The sequence below is a fragment of the Nerophis lumbriciformis genome, linkage group LG06 (assembly GCF_033978685.3).
Source record: "Nerophis lumbriciformis linkage group LG06, RoL_Nlum_v2.1, whole genome shotgun sequence".
NCBI lineage: Eukaryota > Metazoa > Chordata > Actinopteri > Syngnathiformes > Syngnathidae > Nerophis > Nerophis lumbriciformis.
This window is the reverse complement of record NC_084553.2, coordinates 32,587,508-32,604,385: the sequence shown is the minus strand read 5'-3', so window position 1 is coordinate 32,604,385 and position 16,878 is coordinate 32,587,508. Positions and strand designations below refer to the sequence as shown.

The following is a 16,878-nucleotide window of genomic DNA, read 5'->3' as shown; positions in this document are numbered from 1 at the left end:
TGGCCAATGTTGACACAACAATGCTGTGTACAATGTCGTGGACAAAAAACAAACAACATATGTTTTACATTGTCGACATCAGAGCAGGCGGGAAGGCATGAGACGAGAAGGAATGACACACTAGGCTGCAGGCAGCAATCATAACAGTTTGGCTCAGAGAGCTGAGGAGAGAGGCGGGGCCATGCAGGTAAAGAGCGTGTATTAGGATGCCCATATACGGTAAGTACGTGCGTCACCCTGTGACGTCACATTGTGCCCACTGTTAAAAAAAGACTCTTCAACGTAGCATTCAGAGGCATCCAAAACTGCATGCAAGCTCACGCCAAAATGCATGAACCTAATGATTTGACACTTTGACATTGTTTAACACAAGTACCCACCGTTGCAATAACATTTATAGTGTAAAAAAGATAATAACAATCATCATAAGTCTCCTTTAAGTACACTTGCGCAATCTAATGAGGTCCAATGCATAACGAACACTTTCCACAAATGATAAAGCTTAGTTTTAATTGACACTAACAGAGAGGTATTAATTTAACAATATGTGTGGTAATAAAGGTGGTTATAGTTTACATTGTGCAGAGGGAATGCTTCTCTACAGCTGATAATAAGGTAACCTAAAAAAAGTAATTAGAACACTGACTGACAAAAGGCTCAGAAATGAGAATCCAGTCCAGAAATGTGTATATAGTCACTAGCTCAAATGTTTAACTCCTAAGCCAGGGGTCGGCAACCCAAAATGTTGAAAAAGCCATATTGGACTTAAAATACTCTACAAAAAAAGCAAACAAATAAAAGCCTTATATAAGTCTTAAAATGAAGGCACTACATGATGTGCAGTAAGTGTCTATGTTAGCTATAATAGCCTACTATCAAAATAAGTATGTGTGGCAGGCTGACACAAATCTGCAGTGACAGAAATGTTGAAATGTAATATTTATTCTACACATTTTTACAACATTGGAAATTATTAGTAAAACGGAGGCTTCTCAGAGGGTGAGATAAGTCCTGGAAATTACTGGCTTAGAATGGCCAAAGGTATAGATGTGTGTGTCCAAATTAAAGGAAATGGCAGGCTGTCTTCTTCTAATGGATTTCTTACAATCTTTGCAAGTTGGGTACCGCTTGCTGTGGTCTACAACGGCACACAAACAATTAAAGAGCCGCATGCGGCACTGGAGGTTGCCGACCCCTGTCCTAATCTTTCCAGATTTGTCTCAACTGTTGCAAACAAGAGCAATCACGTAACACAGAGCCCCACCATAGTTTAGAAAATATGTCGCGTGTACAATTAATCACTGAATGGCTCAATATTTATGCAAGCCTGATGCAACTCCAGAAGCACTCTGGATTAATCTCGACAGAAATTTAATTATTTAAGGATGTCAGATTGTATATTTATAAATTGAATTTAAATTGCTGCAACAGTACTGACGCTGCATACATATACAAGGTGTAAAGGTACAGCATTCTTGTGTTATTAGCTTGGAAACAAGGTCAGGGTGTTTCTGGTACAGTAAGTGTATGAAGTACAAAACAAAAAACTACTTAGCTTTGTGGAAACTGCTTCAATGGTTTTCACAATGAAATACCAACAAACTGAAAAGTGTTGGCAGGTAATTCTTAAATAAAAAGTTAATAGATACATATATGGATGTACACATACGGTATCTACATCTACATATGTATGTATGTATGTATGTATGTATATATATATATATATATATATATATATATATATATATATATATATACACACACACACACACACACACACACACACACACACACACACACACACACACACACACACACACACACACACACACACACACACACACACACACACACACACACACACACACACACACACACACACACAGGTAAAAGCCAGTAAATTAGAATATTTTGAAAAACTTGATTTATTTCAGTAATTGCATTCAAAAGGTGTAACTTGTACATTATATTTATTCATTGCACACAGACTGATGCATTCAAATGTTTATTTCATTTAATTTTGATGATTTGAAGTGGCAACAAATGAAAATCCAAAATTCCGTGTGTCACAAAATTAGAATATTACTTAAGGCTAATACAAAAAAGGGATTTTTAGAAATGTTGGCCAACTGAAAAGTATGAAAATGAAAAATATGAGCATGTACAATACTCAATACTTGGTTGGAGCTCCTTTTGCCTCAATTACTGCGTTAATGCGGCGTGGCATGGAGTCGATGAGTTTCTGGCACTGCTCAGGTGTTATGAGAGCCCAGGTTGCTCTGATAGTGGCCTTCAACTCTTCTGCGTTTTTGGGTCTGGCATTCTGCATCTTCCTTTTCACAATACCCCACAGATTTTCTATGGGGCTAAGGTCAGGGGAGTTGGCGGGCCAATTTAGAACAGAAATACCATGGTCCGTAAACCAGGCACGGGTAGATTTTGCGCTGTGTGCAGGCGCCAAGTCCTGTTGGAACTTGAAATCTCCATCTCCATAGAGCAGGTCAGCAGCAGGAAGCATGAAGTGCTCTAAAACTTGCTGGTAGACGGCTGCGTTGACCCTGGATCTCAGGAAACAGAGTGGACCGACACCAGCAGATGACATGGCACCCCAAACCATCACTGATGGTGGAAACTTTACACTAGACTTCAGGCAACGTGGATCCTGTGCCTCTCCTGTCTTCCTCCAGACTCTGGGACTTCGATTTCCAAAGGAAATGCAAAATTTGCATGGTTGGGTGATGGTTTGGGGTGCCATGTCATCTGCTGGTGTCGGTCCACTCTGTTTCCTGAGATCCAGGGTCAACGCAGCCGTCTACCAGCAAGTTTTAGAGCACTTCATGCTTCCTGCTGCTGACCTGCTCTATGGAGATGGAGATTTCAAGTTCCAACAGGACTTGGCGCCTGCACACAGCGCAAAATCTACCCGTGCCTGGTTTACGGACCATGGTATTTCTGTTCTAAATTGGCCCGCCAACTCCCCTGACCTTAGCCCCATAGAAAATCTGTGGGGTATTGTGAAAAGGAAGATGCAGAATGCCAGACCCAAAAACGCAGAAGAGTTGAAGGCCACTATCAGAGCAACCTGGGCTCTCATAACACCTGAGCAGTGCCAGAAACTCATCGACTCCATGCCACGCCGCATTAACGCAGTAATTGAGGAAAAAGGAGCTCCAACCAAGTATTGAGTATTGTACATGCTCATATTTTTCATTTTCATACTTTTCAGTTGGCCAACATTTCTAAAAATCCCTTTTTTGTATTAGCCTTAAGTAATATTCTAATTTTGTGACACACGGAATTTTGGATTTTCATTTGTTGCCACTTCAAATCATCAAAATTAAATGAAATAAACATTTGAATGCATCAGTCTGTGTGCAATGAATAAATATAATGTACAAGTTACACCTTTTGAATGCAATTACTGAAATAAATCAAGTTTTTCAAAATATTCTAATTTACTGGGTTTTACCTGTGTGTGTGTGTGTATATATATATATATATATATATATATATATATATATATATATATATTAATCACCATTTATAATGTTTCTTTTTAGAAAAGTGAAAGAACAATAATAAGCATAGGAAGTCTTTGAATAATTATTTAATTTTAGTAAAGTTCTTTATTGGCTGAATTGTAGTACACTGAATGTGGGGGCAAAATCAACCAATATCATCAATAATTAAGATTATTGCGATGATGTTATTATTATTTCCTATATTGAAATTAAAAATACAATTTCCAATTTTTTTTGCAAAAACAAACATTTTACAGCAATGTAAAATATTGTAATTACCTAGTATTTTATCTATCGACACTAATGCACATATTGGCAGTAGTGTAAATGGCGCTTTGCCTTGTCTTCCAATGAACAGTCTGCAAAGCCACATTACAAAATGTTTCAACTGATTTTATTTTTTATTTTTTATAGATACATAGGGCCTGGTCTACTAAAGATTTGAACACATGCTAACTTCATAGCGCACGGAAAGCTGACCTATTAAGATGGATAGAAACAGTTAGACTGTGAAATGGTTTGAATATAGAAATACTTTGATAGTAGAAATTATTTCAATGTTGAAATCACTTTAATGTTGGAGATCGGAAACTATACTGAAATGTACAAAGACTATATAAATGATACATGTATGTTGTATTAGTTGGCATTAAACTATATGACTCGGCAGTAAACTATATTTTACGGCAGTGTTGAACATTTACTTTCATTCAAGGTTAATTTCAGGGAGAAAAAAAGGCAACCATAAGTGAAAAAGGTGGGATGAATACCAATTGTATTGTCTAATATTTTGGAAAATCATGAATACTGTAAAAACTAAGAATGTTTGGGTTTAAAAAAAAATTGTCCTAATCTAAATGAAAGTTTTAATAGTGGAATGGTTTGAATTAGTGGAAAAATGAGGGAGGAGTTGTCAAAAAAAAAAAAAGGTTAAAAAACTTGAACATTATGATTTACGGTAAAACCGGTAATATTAGGGACGTTTTGACCATTGAACCGGAACAATCTGATGAACGGTTTGGGAGTTAGAGACGGATGAAAAACGCTACGGAAGAATAATAATAAATACATTTTGGTGCAGAATAATACAGTGTTAGGCATTCACAAAATTATAAATAGATACATTTTGGTGTAGAGTAATATAGTGTGAATACCTATTTGGTACCCTCTGTGATTAATCAACACTGAAACCGTTTGCGGTCATTGTTCTTGCATCTATATTTAGCATGTTTGCTAAGGTGCAAAGTTGTGCACAAATGACAAGAAGAAACAGTGCAATTAATGTTGAAGAGAGAAAGTTCATCATTTGGACTGTGGTTAGTAGAGACATTTCGTCTAGCAATTCCATTTTTGAGCTGTACGTTTTTTAATGTAGGAGAAGTATTGTTACTAAGGCTATCAAGCGATCAAAATATTTAATTACAATTGATCACATTTTGTCTGTCGTTAACTCAATTAATCGCAATTAATCTCAGATAGACATTTTTTAAAATCTTTAATAAGGGTACCATAGACAGGTAATTTTCAAGTTTTTACGCTTTGCAGAGTGGGCTCGCTGCATCGGTAGGCAGCTATCTTCTAGTGGCTGGCGGATGGCATTTGGGACACGACTTGCTCCGGTGATAACTCGGCTCGTGGCGGCTGGCTTTAGTCTTGTCCGGAGACCCACCTGCATGGCTCTGGGGCTAGCCTGTCCCCCTTTCTTTGTCCAATTCTGCTCGGTGTTTGTTTTAGCTTGTTACTACGGCTCCGGTGCGTTTTACCGCACTTACGTCGTCGTGCACGGCGGTGTCAAAAAAATAGTGCTGTTAAATAAAATTTGTGTCGACTCGTTATTATCATGTTAACTTGTAAAGCCCTAATTGTTACGTATATTTCCTATAGCTTATGAAAAAACTTATTGCAAAACATCATTTTTTGTAATTAGTGCTCGGGCACGGAAACGCAGTTCTATAATGGCACAGGTGCTGACTTAAACAGTAGTAACCAGAACGAAAAAAGAAAAAGCTATCGGTGCCATATTTTGGTTCTAAATGAATGCAAACTCAGCCACCTGCAACAAGTGCTTGAATGTGATATAGTGCAAGTAAAGTTTTGTAAGTAACAGAATAGAATATATTAGAATAGAATAGAATCATTATTGTCCACTAAGGTGGAAAATTGTAGCTTCCCGACAAAAGCACACCACAGTCTGACACTCTTTTTAACTTTATTGCCGACTTTAACACGCTGCAACAGCACCCTTCATAACACTGTTAGCATTGCAGCGCTAGGCTAGTCAGGAGCTACAACAACAACACCACATGACTTTCTCATTATGCACCAATGACGGTTACATGTTGCAGTCAGGAACACCTGGAATTATGAGCATCAAATATTACAACTCAAGTAAGTATTTTTTTATACATTTTCTATGTTTGTATTGCTACAATAATTATGACAATGTGTTTCAGTTTTTATTTCCTTTATTTGAATGTGTTATTGAGTTATCATTTAATTTATATGCAATAATTGTAATATTTACATGATTTGTCTATTCAACTTGCATGTCACAAAATTCTGTGAAAATAAAAAGGCTTTGCTCTATGCCCTAAAAAAATGTGCATGTTTTCCATTTTTTAAGTACAGTACTGGTTTTCACACCACGTACGCACCGGCACCGTTTTAAAAGTACTAGCACTAGAATTGGTTAATATGTAATATGTAAATACCCATCTTTACCTGCGTTGTACCAAAAAGTGATCGTCTGCTAGACGACCACTTTTACAGTATCTGCCAGAGTGCAGCTTTAATGTACTAAAAAGTGAGTTCCGTTGTCTGGATCGCATAGGAAGAGTGCTTGTAATGGCCCAGAAAAGGTGTCACAGATAATAGTGGTGTACTGCATGATGTCTTCCATGGTTGGTGGCTAATGCCATGAATGTGGGAAAAAATGACTGTCGCCATGGGGACAGACGGTAGTACACGTTTAAATCCTCATTTAAATATGGTGGCCGGCACCACTTTTACACTTGTTGCACACAACCACTAATAGTATGTGCATTTTTAATTTATTTTGACACAGTATTTATCACTTGTTATTTGGATCTTCGTAGATCAGGACCGTACTGGATATACTACTTTTTTTTGTCTGGATTCAATTATTATTGTTCAATATGACTGTCAGCTTGTAAAGCAGACGCTGAAGGACAGCACATTTTTTTACGCACACACATCCACGCGCACACACAAACACGAGCAATCAGCTATGTGGCCTGCTTCCTGACAGTACCTGTCATAGTAGTCCTCGTAGCTGTCATAGTCCAGGTCCATCTCAGTGCTGCAGGAAGAAGAAAGAGAGGAGTGGAGAGGGTTAGTAAAATATTTGTCATGTGATTCCCCCCCTGTGACAACAAGCTGCAGTTATCACTGCATCTGGAAAGATTACAGTGTTCATGATCTCCAACTGAGTGGGAAAAAAGGCCAGTAGATTTGTTCTGATGCAGCATCTAAGGTGAAAAAAACCATATACAGTATTTATTATTGTAACTGTGGTGCCGAGCCAACGCATCACCTACATGTGTGATGAGCGAAGCTACGAGGCCGAGTGAAAAATGACACTAAGCCTGAGTGAGATTACATTGTGGCGTGTCAGAACCTCAGAATCCCTGCCTACTGCCTGCACACCGCTGCTATTAATCCCTCATGTCGCACCCCTGCTGAATGTCTTTGTCCTTCTTTTATTCAACTGGGGTGCTTAATTTCATTACATACCCCATTTCATCATCATCCTATACTCATCAGTTCAATGTCTCAATCATTTTTCAATGCATCTGTAGGATTTTTTTAACACTGTAACCTAGAATGCATACACCTCCACTGAGGCAAAAATAATCGCAAATTAGATCAGCACTGTGAAAACCATATTTTCCTTCAGACAAGCAACCATTAAACTACAGCAGAACCATTGTAAGTCAACAGTAGTGCCAGCCAATGAACTAATAATGACAAAAAGTGCAGGTAAATAATCAAATACAGGTTAATTTAAATATATATTTTCATGATAAAATATGAAAAGTATCATATTTTCATAGGTCACTAAATTATTGAATATACTATAATAATTGTTATTTGGCATGAAATCTTCAATGGATTTAAATGACTGAGAAATTAGGTCAATATACCAAATCCTTGCCCTCCTTATCGCACAAAGGCCTAAAGTTTAGGAATAATAACTGCCAGGAAATTAAAGAAACAGGTACAGGAAGTACACAAAGTGCTATAGGAGACTATGTGAATTGGTAATGGGGTTAGGGGTGTGGATGCATTCAAGAGAATAGACAAAAAAGACAAATAAAATATACGTACACACAAATAACATAGCACATATAGTATGTAGGGTCAAATGAGACGGAATCAAATAAAAACATATATCTTTAAATAATGACCTAAATGTGTAATTAATTAATTAAAATTGGAATTAGATATCTAAGTGTGCGAATAAATGTGTCATTAATTAATTGAAATTGTGATACAAATGTGTTATTAAATGTGTCATTGATCATTTAATGAAAAACTATATGTATTTTTTAAAACTATTTAATCGATCATTTCTATTTATTATACCAATATTTAAATATTTAATACTTATTTCAAAATGCAATATGTTTTGCACAATTTAAATAACGATTTATTTATTTTATTTTATTTTGACGAATAAATAAATTCATGTAAAGCTGCCAAACAGGTTTAGGAAATTAATAATCAAATAATTAATTGAATGGTTAATTGAATCATGAAATAATTAAATGATTATTTAAATATTGCAATAATTAAGGAAGTAGCTAAATAATTAATTAAATTAAATGAATAAATGTTATAAATATATACAGAAGTGTACATTAAATTAATTGATAACATATTTAATAAAATATGCACTTATTTAAATATAATATAAATTAATCAATGACAGATTTAAGTAATTATTGAAATGTGTATTTAATTCTGTGCCTTTTATCCATTCATCCATCCATTGTCTACCGCATGTCACTTTCGGGGTCGTGGGGCGTGCTGGAGCCTATCTCAGATGCATTCGGGCTGTAGGCGGGGTACACCCTGGACAAGTCGCCACCTCATCGCAGGGCTAACTCTGTGCTATTTAACCCTTTTTACAATCCTCAAATTTACTTATATAGACAAACACAGAACAAATATTTTTGGCAATGTTTCAATAGCTATATGCTACGTTGTTGTCCTTTGACCTCCTTGGACATAGTTACTGTACTTGCATGGTTAGCCACCTTTCGATATAAAAAGTAAACACTCAAACACCAGAAGAATCTTACCAGGCACACGCGCGCGCACACGCACACGCACACACACAAACACACGCACGCGCACACGCACACACGCACGCACGCACGCACGCACGCACGCACGCACGCACGCACGCACGCACGCACGCACGCATGTAAAATTAAGTCTGCTTGATAGCCATCTAGTCCCCAACCAATACAGTATTTGAATTTAAACATTCTTTATTTCACTGTTATTTTGTTCTCTGTAGATGTAACTGATAAAACATGCTTTTTTATTTACCAGTATCTGGTAATACTTACGTAATCTAAATCACATAACCGCTGAAGTTTAAAAAACAAATGCAAAATGAGAAAATACTGCAAATACCAAAAACATGCATGAATAGAAATGTAGCAACTTCATAAAATACCAAAGTATGAAGAAAACACAATGGGATTTAGCATGCATCGTACCAGAAAGTAGGGCTGCAGCTAACGATTATTTTTCTATCGATTAATCTATAGATTATTTTTTCGATTAATCGGTTAATCTACAGATTTTTTTTTTTCCGATTAATCTATAGATTATTTTTCCTTTTACCGATTATTTTTTTAATTTAAAATGAAGAGGAAAAAATAAATGTAGGCCAGTTTTTTCAAAAGGCATGGCTTTTATTTACAAAAAAAAAAGTATGGCCACTCAGTCAACATTGACAACAACATGACAAAATATTCTGTAACAATGTAAACATTTAAAACTTTTAACATTTAATAAAATTAAAAGTAGCTTATTTGCTTTTTAATGTGCAAATATAAAAGTAAACATCCAGTGCAAATCTTAATATTCTGCAATAGTATAAGCATTTCAAAATTAAAAGTATTGCTTATTTTGCTTTAAAATGTGCAAAAATAAAGATAAACATCCAAAACAAAAAAGTGCAAAACGGAAATATTCTGTAACAGTGTAAACATTTCAACAAAAGTAAAAGTATTGCTTATTTGCTAAAATGTGCAAAAATAAAGCTAAACATCCAATACAAAAAAGGGTACAGTGTAAACATTTCAACAAAAGTAAAAGTACTGCTTATTTTGCTTAATAACACAACAATGATAGTATGATTAAACTGAAAGTTAATTGTTCGTTTGTACAAAGTATATGTAACTGTTAATTTTGTAAAAGGTATTTGCACAACTAATTAACGTTAGCGTTTGTGACACGTCTTGTGCCGTGGGGTTCTTTCAGGACCGACAGACTGAATGCCAGACGGCTTTGTCAGGTTTACAATCTTTTAATTTTACACAAAGTCTTTTCTCTTCCAACTCTTTTCTCTTTCTTTCCTCGCTTTTCGGCTCCTCTTCCTCGCTCGCTCGCTCGTTGTCCCCTGTCTCTCCTCCTCTCTCGCTCCACGTCAGCTTCACTTTGGCTCCTTCCAGTCTCTCTTCCCTCTCTCTCTGCTGCTCCCATTTTCTTCAGCGAGAGGAGATTGGATGATCGTGCCCAGGTGCGCGGATCGCGCACCTGGGCACGATTGCGGCGTCGCTCCCGGCGCGCCCCGCCTCGCCGCTCGCTCGCCGCCGCCGCCTCTCCACAGCGTTAAAGAGGAGCGCGTCTTTGTAAACACTGAACAAGCACGCCAAACGCGCCTCTCAGAGCGAAACGGTGCTTTAGTTTATGAATTTACAACGCAGATACAAATGACACATTCATGTTTTTGTGTAATGATGACAACGTATACGCACGCGGACGATTGACTAGTTGATGGTGAAGGCAAGAACGCTGTCGGGTTTTCTTTTCAAATGTTCGTTCATAGCCGTTGTGCTGCTATGATAGGCCATTTCCGCTCGACACAGTGTGCATACAACATTATTAGGCCGTTTATTGAAATACTCCCACACTTTTGACGACTTTTGGCGTGCTTTTTTCCCCTCGCTCGCATCGTCTGCTTTGCGCTCCGCCATGACAGTGGTGTGACGTAAATATACGACGCGCCGACGCACAAAAACGGCGTCGACGTATTTACGTAACCGATGACGTCGACTATGTCGACGCGTCGTTTCAGCCTTACCAGAAAGATCTCTCTTTAACACATAAACAAGATGCCCAAAAGAACGTTTATTTTTGGTATTTTTCTTAACTTTTCTTGCTTTTTTTTATCACTTATATGAACAATTTCCCTTGTGGATCAATAAAGTTTGTCTAAGTTTAAGTCTAAGTAAGTCTAAATTGGTACAACATTATAGAGTAACGAAAAGATTGAGTTTATGTTAGCTGCAAGTTTAGTTTAGTATACTTTTGTCACTGTAATAACTTTCTGGTGTCGTGATTGCATTTAACGATGGTCAGAGGGATGAGCTTTTTGAGCTGTTGTAGTAGTTTTGGTTGTGCAAAATGTTACTAATATTTTACATTAAATCTGACTAAGATTAATATTATAGTCATGTGACATACTGCAGAAGACAGGGAATTAAGTTACTGCTGCATGTGTGTCTGTGTGTGTACTAATTGTACGTCCTTGCCACTTTAGTAATAGACAATAACCGTGGAGATACTGATGTGTTGCAGAGTTGTTCAACCCTGAAATGATTCCAGGTCTGCTACACAAGGACCCACTAGTTGGTGTTTCCTCTCTCTTTATATAGTAGTGATCACTATGCCATCCTATAGTGAGTTAACGACATTGGTTCATCCTATCATACAAATTTTCCATTTCTGTTTTTTTTGGCAGAAAATATACAGTTCCTAATACAATCTGAAGACAACAGTAAGTACTCTTGGTTCAACACACCACACTTTTCAAAAACACTAATGTCTTTCCCCAGATGAAACAATACATCGGTGTAATAATGCCATATAATCTAATCCAATAACATACATTTTGAACAAATATTATGCAGGTTAGGGATCCACACATGGATGTACATTGTTCCCTCAACTTAAGAGTGTTTTGAGATAAGAGCTGTCTCTGGGTTAATTGTTATGCTTTAAGTTGCAAGAAAGAATTTGAGTTACGAACATCAGCTGCATTAGTTGGCGTAACAAATGTCACAGTGAACCCTGTAAGACAGTGGTTCTCAACCTTTTTTCAGTGATGTACCCCCTGTGAACATTTTTTTTAATTCAAGTACCCCCTAAAGCATTTTTGGTTGAAAAAAACAGATAAAGAAGTAAAATACAGCACTATGTCATCAGTTTCTGATTTATTAAATTGTATAACAGTGCAAAATATTGCTCATTTGTAGTGGTCTTTCTTGAACTATTTTGAAAAAAAGATATACAAATAACTAAAAACTTGTTGAAAAATAAACAAGTGATTCAATTATAAATAAAGATTTCTACACATAGAAGTAATCATCAACTTAAAGTGCCCTCTTTGGGGATTGTAATAGAGATCCATCTGGATTCATGAACTTAATTCTAAACATTTCTTCACAAAAAAAGAAATCGTTAACATCAATATTTATGGAACATGTCCACAAAAAATCTAGCTGTCAACACTGAATATGGCATTGTTGCATTTCTTTTCACAGTTCTTTTTGACAGACATTTTAGTGAGGGTCAAACCATCATGGCATGGGGGAAACTCTGGGTTTATGGTAATGAATGGAATAGCCTACTTGATTTGATGTTCAGTTTATGAACTTACATTCATATTTTGTTGCAGTATTATTCAATAAATATATTTATAAAGGATTTTTGAATTGTTGCTATTTTTAGAATATTTAAAAAAAATCTCACGTACCCCTTGGCATACCTTCAAGTACCCCCAGGGGTACGCGTACCCCCATTTGAGAACCACTGCTGTAAGATACAACTGAAACATCTGGTCTAACTCGCTAGCATGAGCTTACAGCTAGAGATCCACATAAGTTAGTTTTCCAACCATGGGATGGAAGAAAGTGGTTGTGAAGGACAGTGCTGAGTAGAAGTGAGTGATATTCTTTTAATTAAAAAAATAAATAATAAACAACATGATCGAGGTGTAGCTAACTTGGTGAAGCAATTTGAGCATCTCATTGCTAGTATGCACCATTCTGAAGCAGAATGAGTTTAACACCAGCCACAGATACTTAAATAGTATGTAAACGCCAGACATTTATCCATTAAAATTTGGAATAGCTGCTAATAGTGTGTTTGACAGAGAAGCAGCTGGAAGGAGATATCATAGAAGTCCATTCTCTAAGGTAAATACTGTACATTATTATCAGTGGTGGGCAGTAGCTCGCTTAACTACATTTTCCAGGAATTAGGCAGTAGCTTCACAAATTTTTGAACGAGTAGCGATTTCAACACACATTAAGGTGAATTGAGTTTAAAGTTTTACTGCACATAACTATTATCAACTGTTCCCAAACAACACACACGTCGTTGTTTTTATGTCAAGATTATAGATGGATGCTGTTTTTATTTACCAATGAATAACATTATAGGGTTGGGCCAAAGAAAAGGCACATTAACATAAATACATACAGTGGGGTGTCCCCTGCTAAATGACAGATAGTTAATAGTAAAGGACTCTTATTGGGGCCATTTAGTTCCATATGTAGACTCTCAGTTACATTTAGATTATTACTTATATAAGAACTTAAAATGTGAAAGTTGGGGAATAATTTTATTTTGTTTGAGTCTGTTCTAGTCAGGAAAATATGTTTACTTTAAATATGTTTACTTTTATTGATTTCCGTTCATGTAAAGATGGAGTTTGTTAAAGGAGAAGTGCACTTTTTTTTTTCTTTTTCCCCACAATCATTATCAACATGACGACAGATGGATTAAAAAAAAAAGCATTCTAAATATTAAATAAATGCAATCAAAAGTCCGCTGACAATAGAGACCATGGGAGTCGCTCTATTCTGCTTATGAAGCCCTTAGAAAATATCCAAACACCTCCATTAAGGTTTAATATACATGATGTAAGTATGTATGTAATGTAGTAATAGGCACATGTATATTAATATGTTATATTTACATATTTTGATCATTTTAAGCATACGCAGCACATTATTTAAAAAACACATCACAACGTTTTTTGTTTTTTTTCCAACATCACTGATTATTACACACCGCAGACTTCATGAGAGCCAACAGACATAATAAAACATGATTGTAACGTGTAAACATTGATTGTAACGTGCATCTTAGTTGTAGTTCTCATTCCCAAATTTGTGTTCGGGACCCCAAAAATATAAAAATTTTCGCTGGACTTGGCACCCTTGCAAAAATTTGTGAGTTTTCATGGGTTAAGTTAGGTAGGAAAAGGGTGAGGTAGATAATGCCTAAGTTACAGTAGATAATGTTCCACTCTAGTCCTGCAGGTGGCCTACTCAGTGGCCTAGTGGTTAGAGTGTCCGCCCTAAGATCGGTAGGTTCAAACCCCGGCCGAGTCATACCAAAGACTATAAAAATGGGACCCTTTACCTCCCTGCTTGGCACTCAGCATCAAGGATTGGAATTGGGGGTTAAATCACCAAAAATGATTCCCGGGCGCGGCCACCGCTGCTGCCCACTGCTCCCCTCACCTCCCAGGGGGTGATCAAGGGTGATGGATCAAATGTAGAGAATAATTTCGCCACACCTAGTGTGTGTGTGACAATCATTGGTACTTTAACTTTAACTTTTAACTTTAAAGTACATTTCAAACCTATCACCAACATTCGGCAGTCTGACTGAGTCCGCTCTGAGTGCTGCTTGATAACTTGACGGATGTGACGTCAAGGGCAACAAAGGTATTCAAATATGGAACCGTCTGATTTTATGGAGTACAAACAATTTGCTCTGTGCCTATAGAAGTAGCAAATATTACCTGTCTTTAGACAAAATACTGTATTGTTAGACAAATCATAGCTTATCTCGTGTTATTTATTGGCAGTGATGAGCAGTGACAAGCTATAGCTAAGCTACATAGCTTAACTACATTTTCCAGTAGCTTAGCTACTTTTTTAGCGAGTAGCTTTTCCTGCAGCTTAGCTACTTTTAGAGCCATGTAGCTGGGTAGCTTACATCAAAGCTACAAGCTACAAAGAGAGAAAATAGACTGTGAATCCAGGCCAAAAAAAATAATATGGAGAAAATACAATGACCTGGAATAATGAGAACATCCTTCTAGACCTCCACCCCAGATCACACCTCACTCCTACCCACTTCTCCAAAGTGGGCTGGCTCAGGGTGGAGGACAGAGTAAAACAACTTGCACAGAGCCTAGTCTATAAAATCCGCTACACCTACCTGATACCGAAGTACATGTCAAACTACTTCCTTAACGTAAATGACCGCCATAACCACAACACAAGAGGGAGCTCCACTAACCACGTTAAACCCAGATTCCGATCTCACAAAGGTCTTAACTCATTCTCTTTCTATGCCACATCAATATGGAATGCACTCCCAACAGGTGTAAAAGAAAGGGCATCTCTATCCTCCTTCAAAACTGCACTAAAAGAACACCTCCAGGCAACTACAACCCTAAACTAACACCCTCCCTTCCACATAATACCTCTTCGGATTGTAAATAATCAAATATAAACGTATTCGGGTGTTACCATTTAGTGGTCAATTGTACGGAATATGTACTTCACTGTGCAATCTACTAATAAAAGTTTCAATCAGTCAATCAATCAATCCATACATACATACGGAGAAAATCCATGATGAATGGTTGGTGTTCACATGATGAGTCACAATTGGCTAAGGTTAGGGCACAACATTACGAACTGGTCAACCAGAGGCAAGATAAGGCAGGTCATCGAAACTAGTAAGCAAAATCATAACAAACCGCACACATGTCACCTGACGACGAGGGAGTCAGAGACAGAGGGATGCTTCAAGCTGGTGACTCACAAAAAAAACAAAAAAACCTTGAAAATGGCAGAGGAAATCTCTCCTGCAGATTATATTTTCCTTTAGTAATTAAGTTGACGTACAGCAAACCCACAATAATGCGTGTCTTTAGCCATATATACAGAAAACAATGCCCAAAACCTTAGTTTTTAGTTGTTTAGTCTGTAAACCAATATCATAACTGCTCTCTTCATTGAAGATGTGGAACATAAATTTAGGAACACACGTTAAGGTGAATTGAGTTCATGACATGTTTTACTGCACATAACTATTACCAATGTGCGTTGTTCTCAAACAACACACAAGTCATTGATTTTTCCCCCCAAGATATAGATAGATGCTGGGTTTTTTTTACTGTAGCTTGAGAAAATGAATAACATTATAAGAGTGGGCCAAAGAAAAAGCAATTAAATAAATACATATAGGTGGGGTGCAGGGACCCCTAGAGGTAGTTGTAGGGTGTCCCCAGCTAAATAACAGATAGTTAATAGTTGTTGGACCCTTATTGGGTCCATTTGTACACTCTCAGTTGCATTAACATTGATATTTTACACGTGGGCCCATTGATGTAGCAAACTACTTTTGCCTCGTAGCTTGTAGTGTAGCTTGCTATAATTCTCCGGGGATAGCTTCCCCTGTAGCTTAGCTACATTTAATTGAGCTTAACTTGTAGCTTAGCTTACTACATTTTCCAAGTAGCTTACCCGTCACTGCTTATTGGTAAAATAAATAAATAATTTAATACAAATGTATTTGTATTGTGCATCCCTCACTCTCATGCACACTCAACACACAACCTCACGCAAGGCTATTGAGGCCACACTTTTCCTGCCAAACTTGCTGTGGAAACATCCTGGATATTTTCCATAATTTAACAAGACATTTACTGCCCCTTTGCAACTCTAACAGGACCAAAGCTAATCTTTTTCCTGTTTCAGTTGCCTGTCTATGTGCCATCCCAGGGATTGACAGGCTTACACTCCAGCAACCCAGTGACACTGAAGCTGGACTATATATTGCATGGATGGGAATTGTCATTAAATAGTCAAGGCAGCCGACACATTTTGGAGCAACCACATATCCAAATGACAGCGCATGTTCCGAAAGTGTGTTATTTTTTAGGATGCTTCAATATATTTTGGGAAAGTAATACGCCCCCAGCCACTGCCATCTGCTCATGGGCAGCTCGGGGAAGCAGACAATCTCTCAGTGGAAGACAACCACAATGATATTTTTAGTAAAGGAG

General features: G+C 37.2%; 1 protein-coding gene across 2 annotated transcripts in view; it reads right to left on the bottom strand.

Annotated features, from left to right (window-relative positions):
• The window catches only part of uraha (urate (5-hydroxyiso-) hydrolase a), a 133,803-nt gene that overhangs the window by 30,030 nt on the left and 86,895 nt on the right, over window positions 1–16,878 (bottom strand). For both annotated transcript variants that reach the window (XM_061964167.2, XM_061964168.2), the window contains one exon: window positions 6,793–6,840. In XM_061964167.2, coding sequence (XP_061820151.2) covers window positions 6,793–6,840 — 48 coding nt within the window. The remainder of the gene's footprint in view (window positions 1–6,792; window positions 6,841–16,878) is intronic.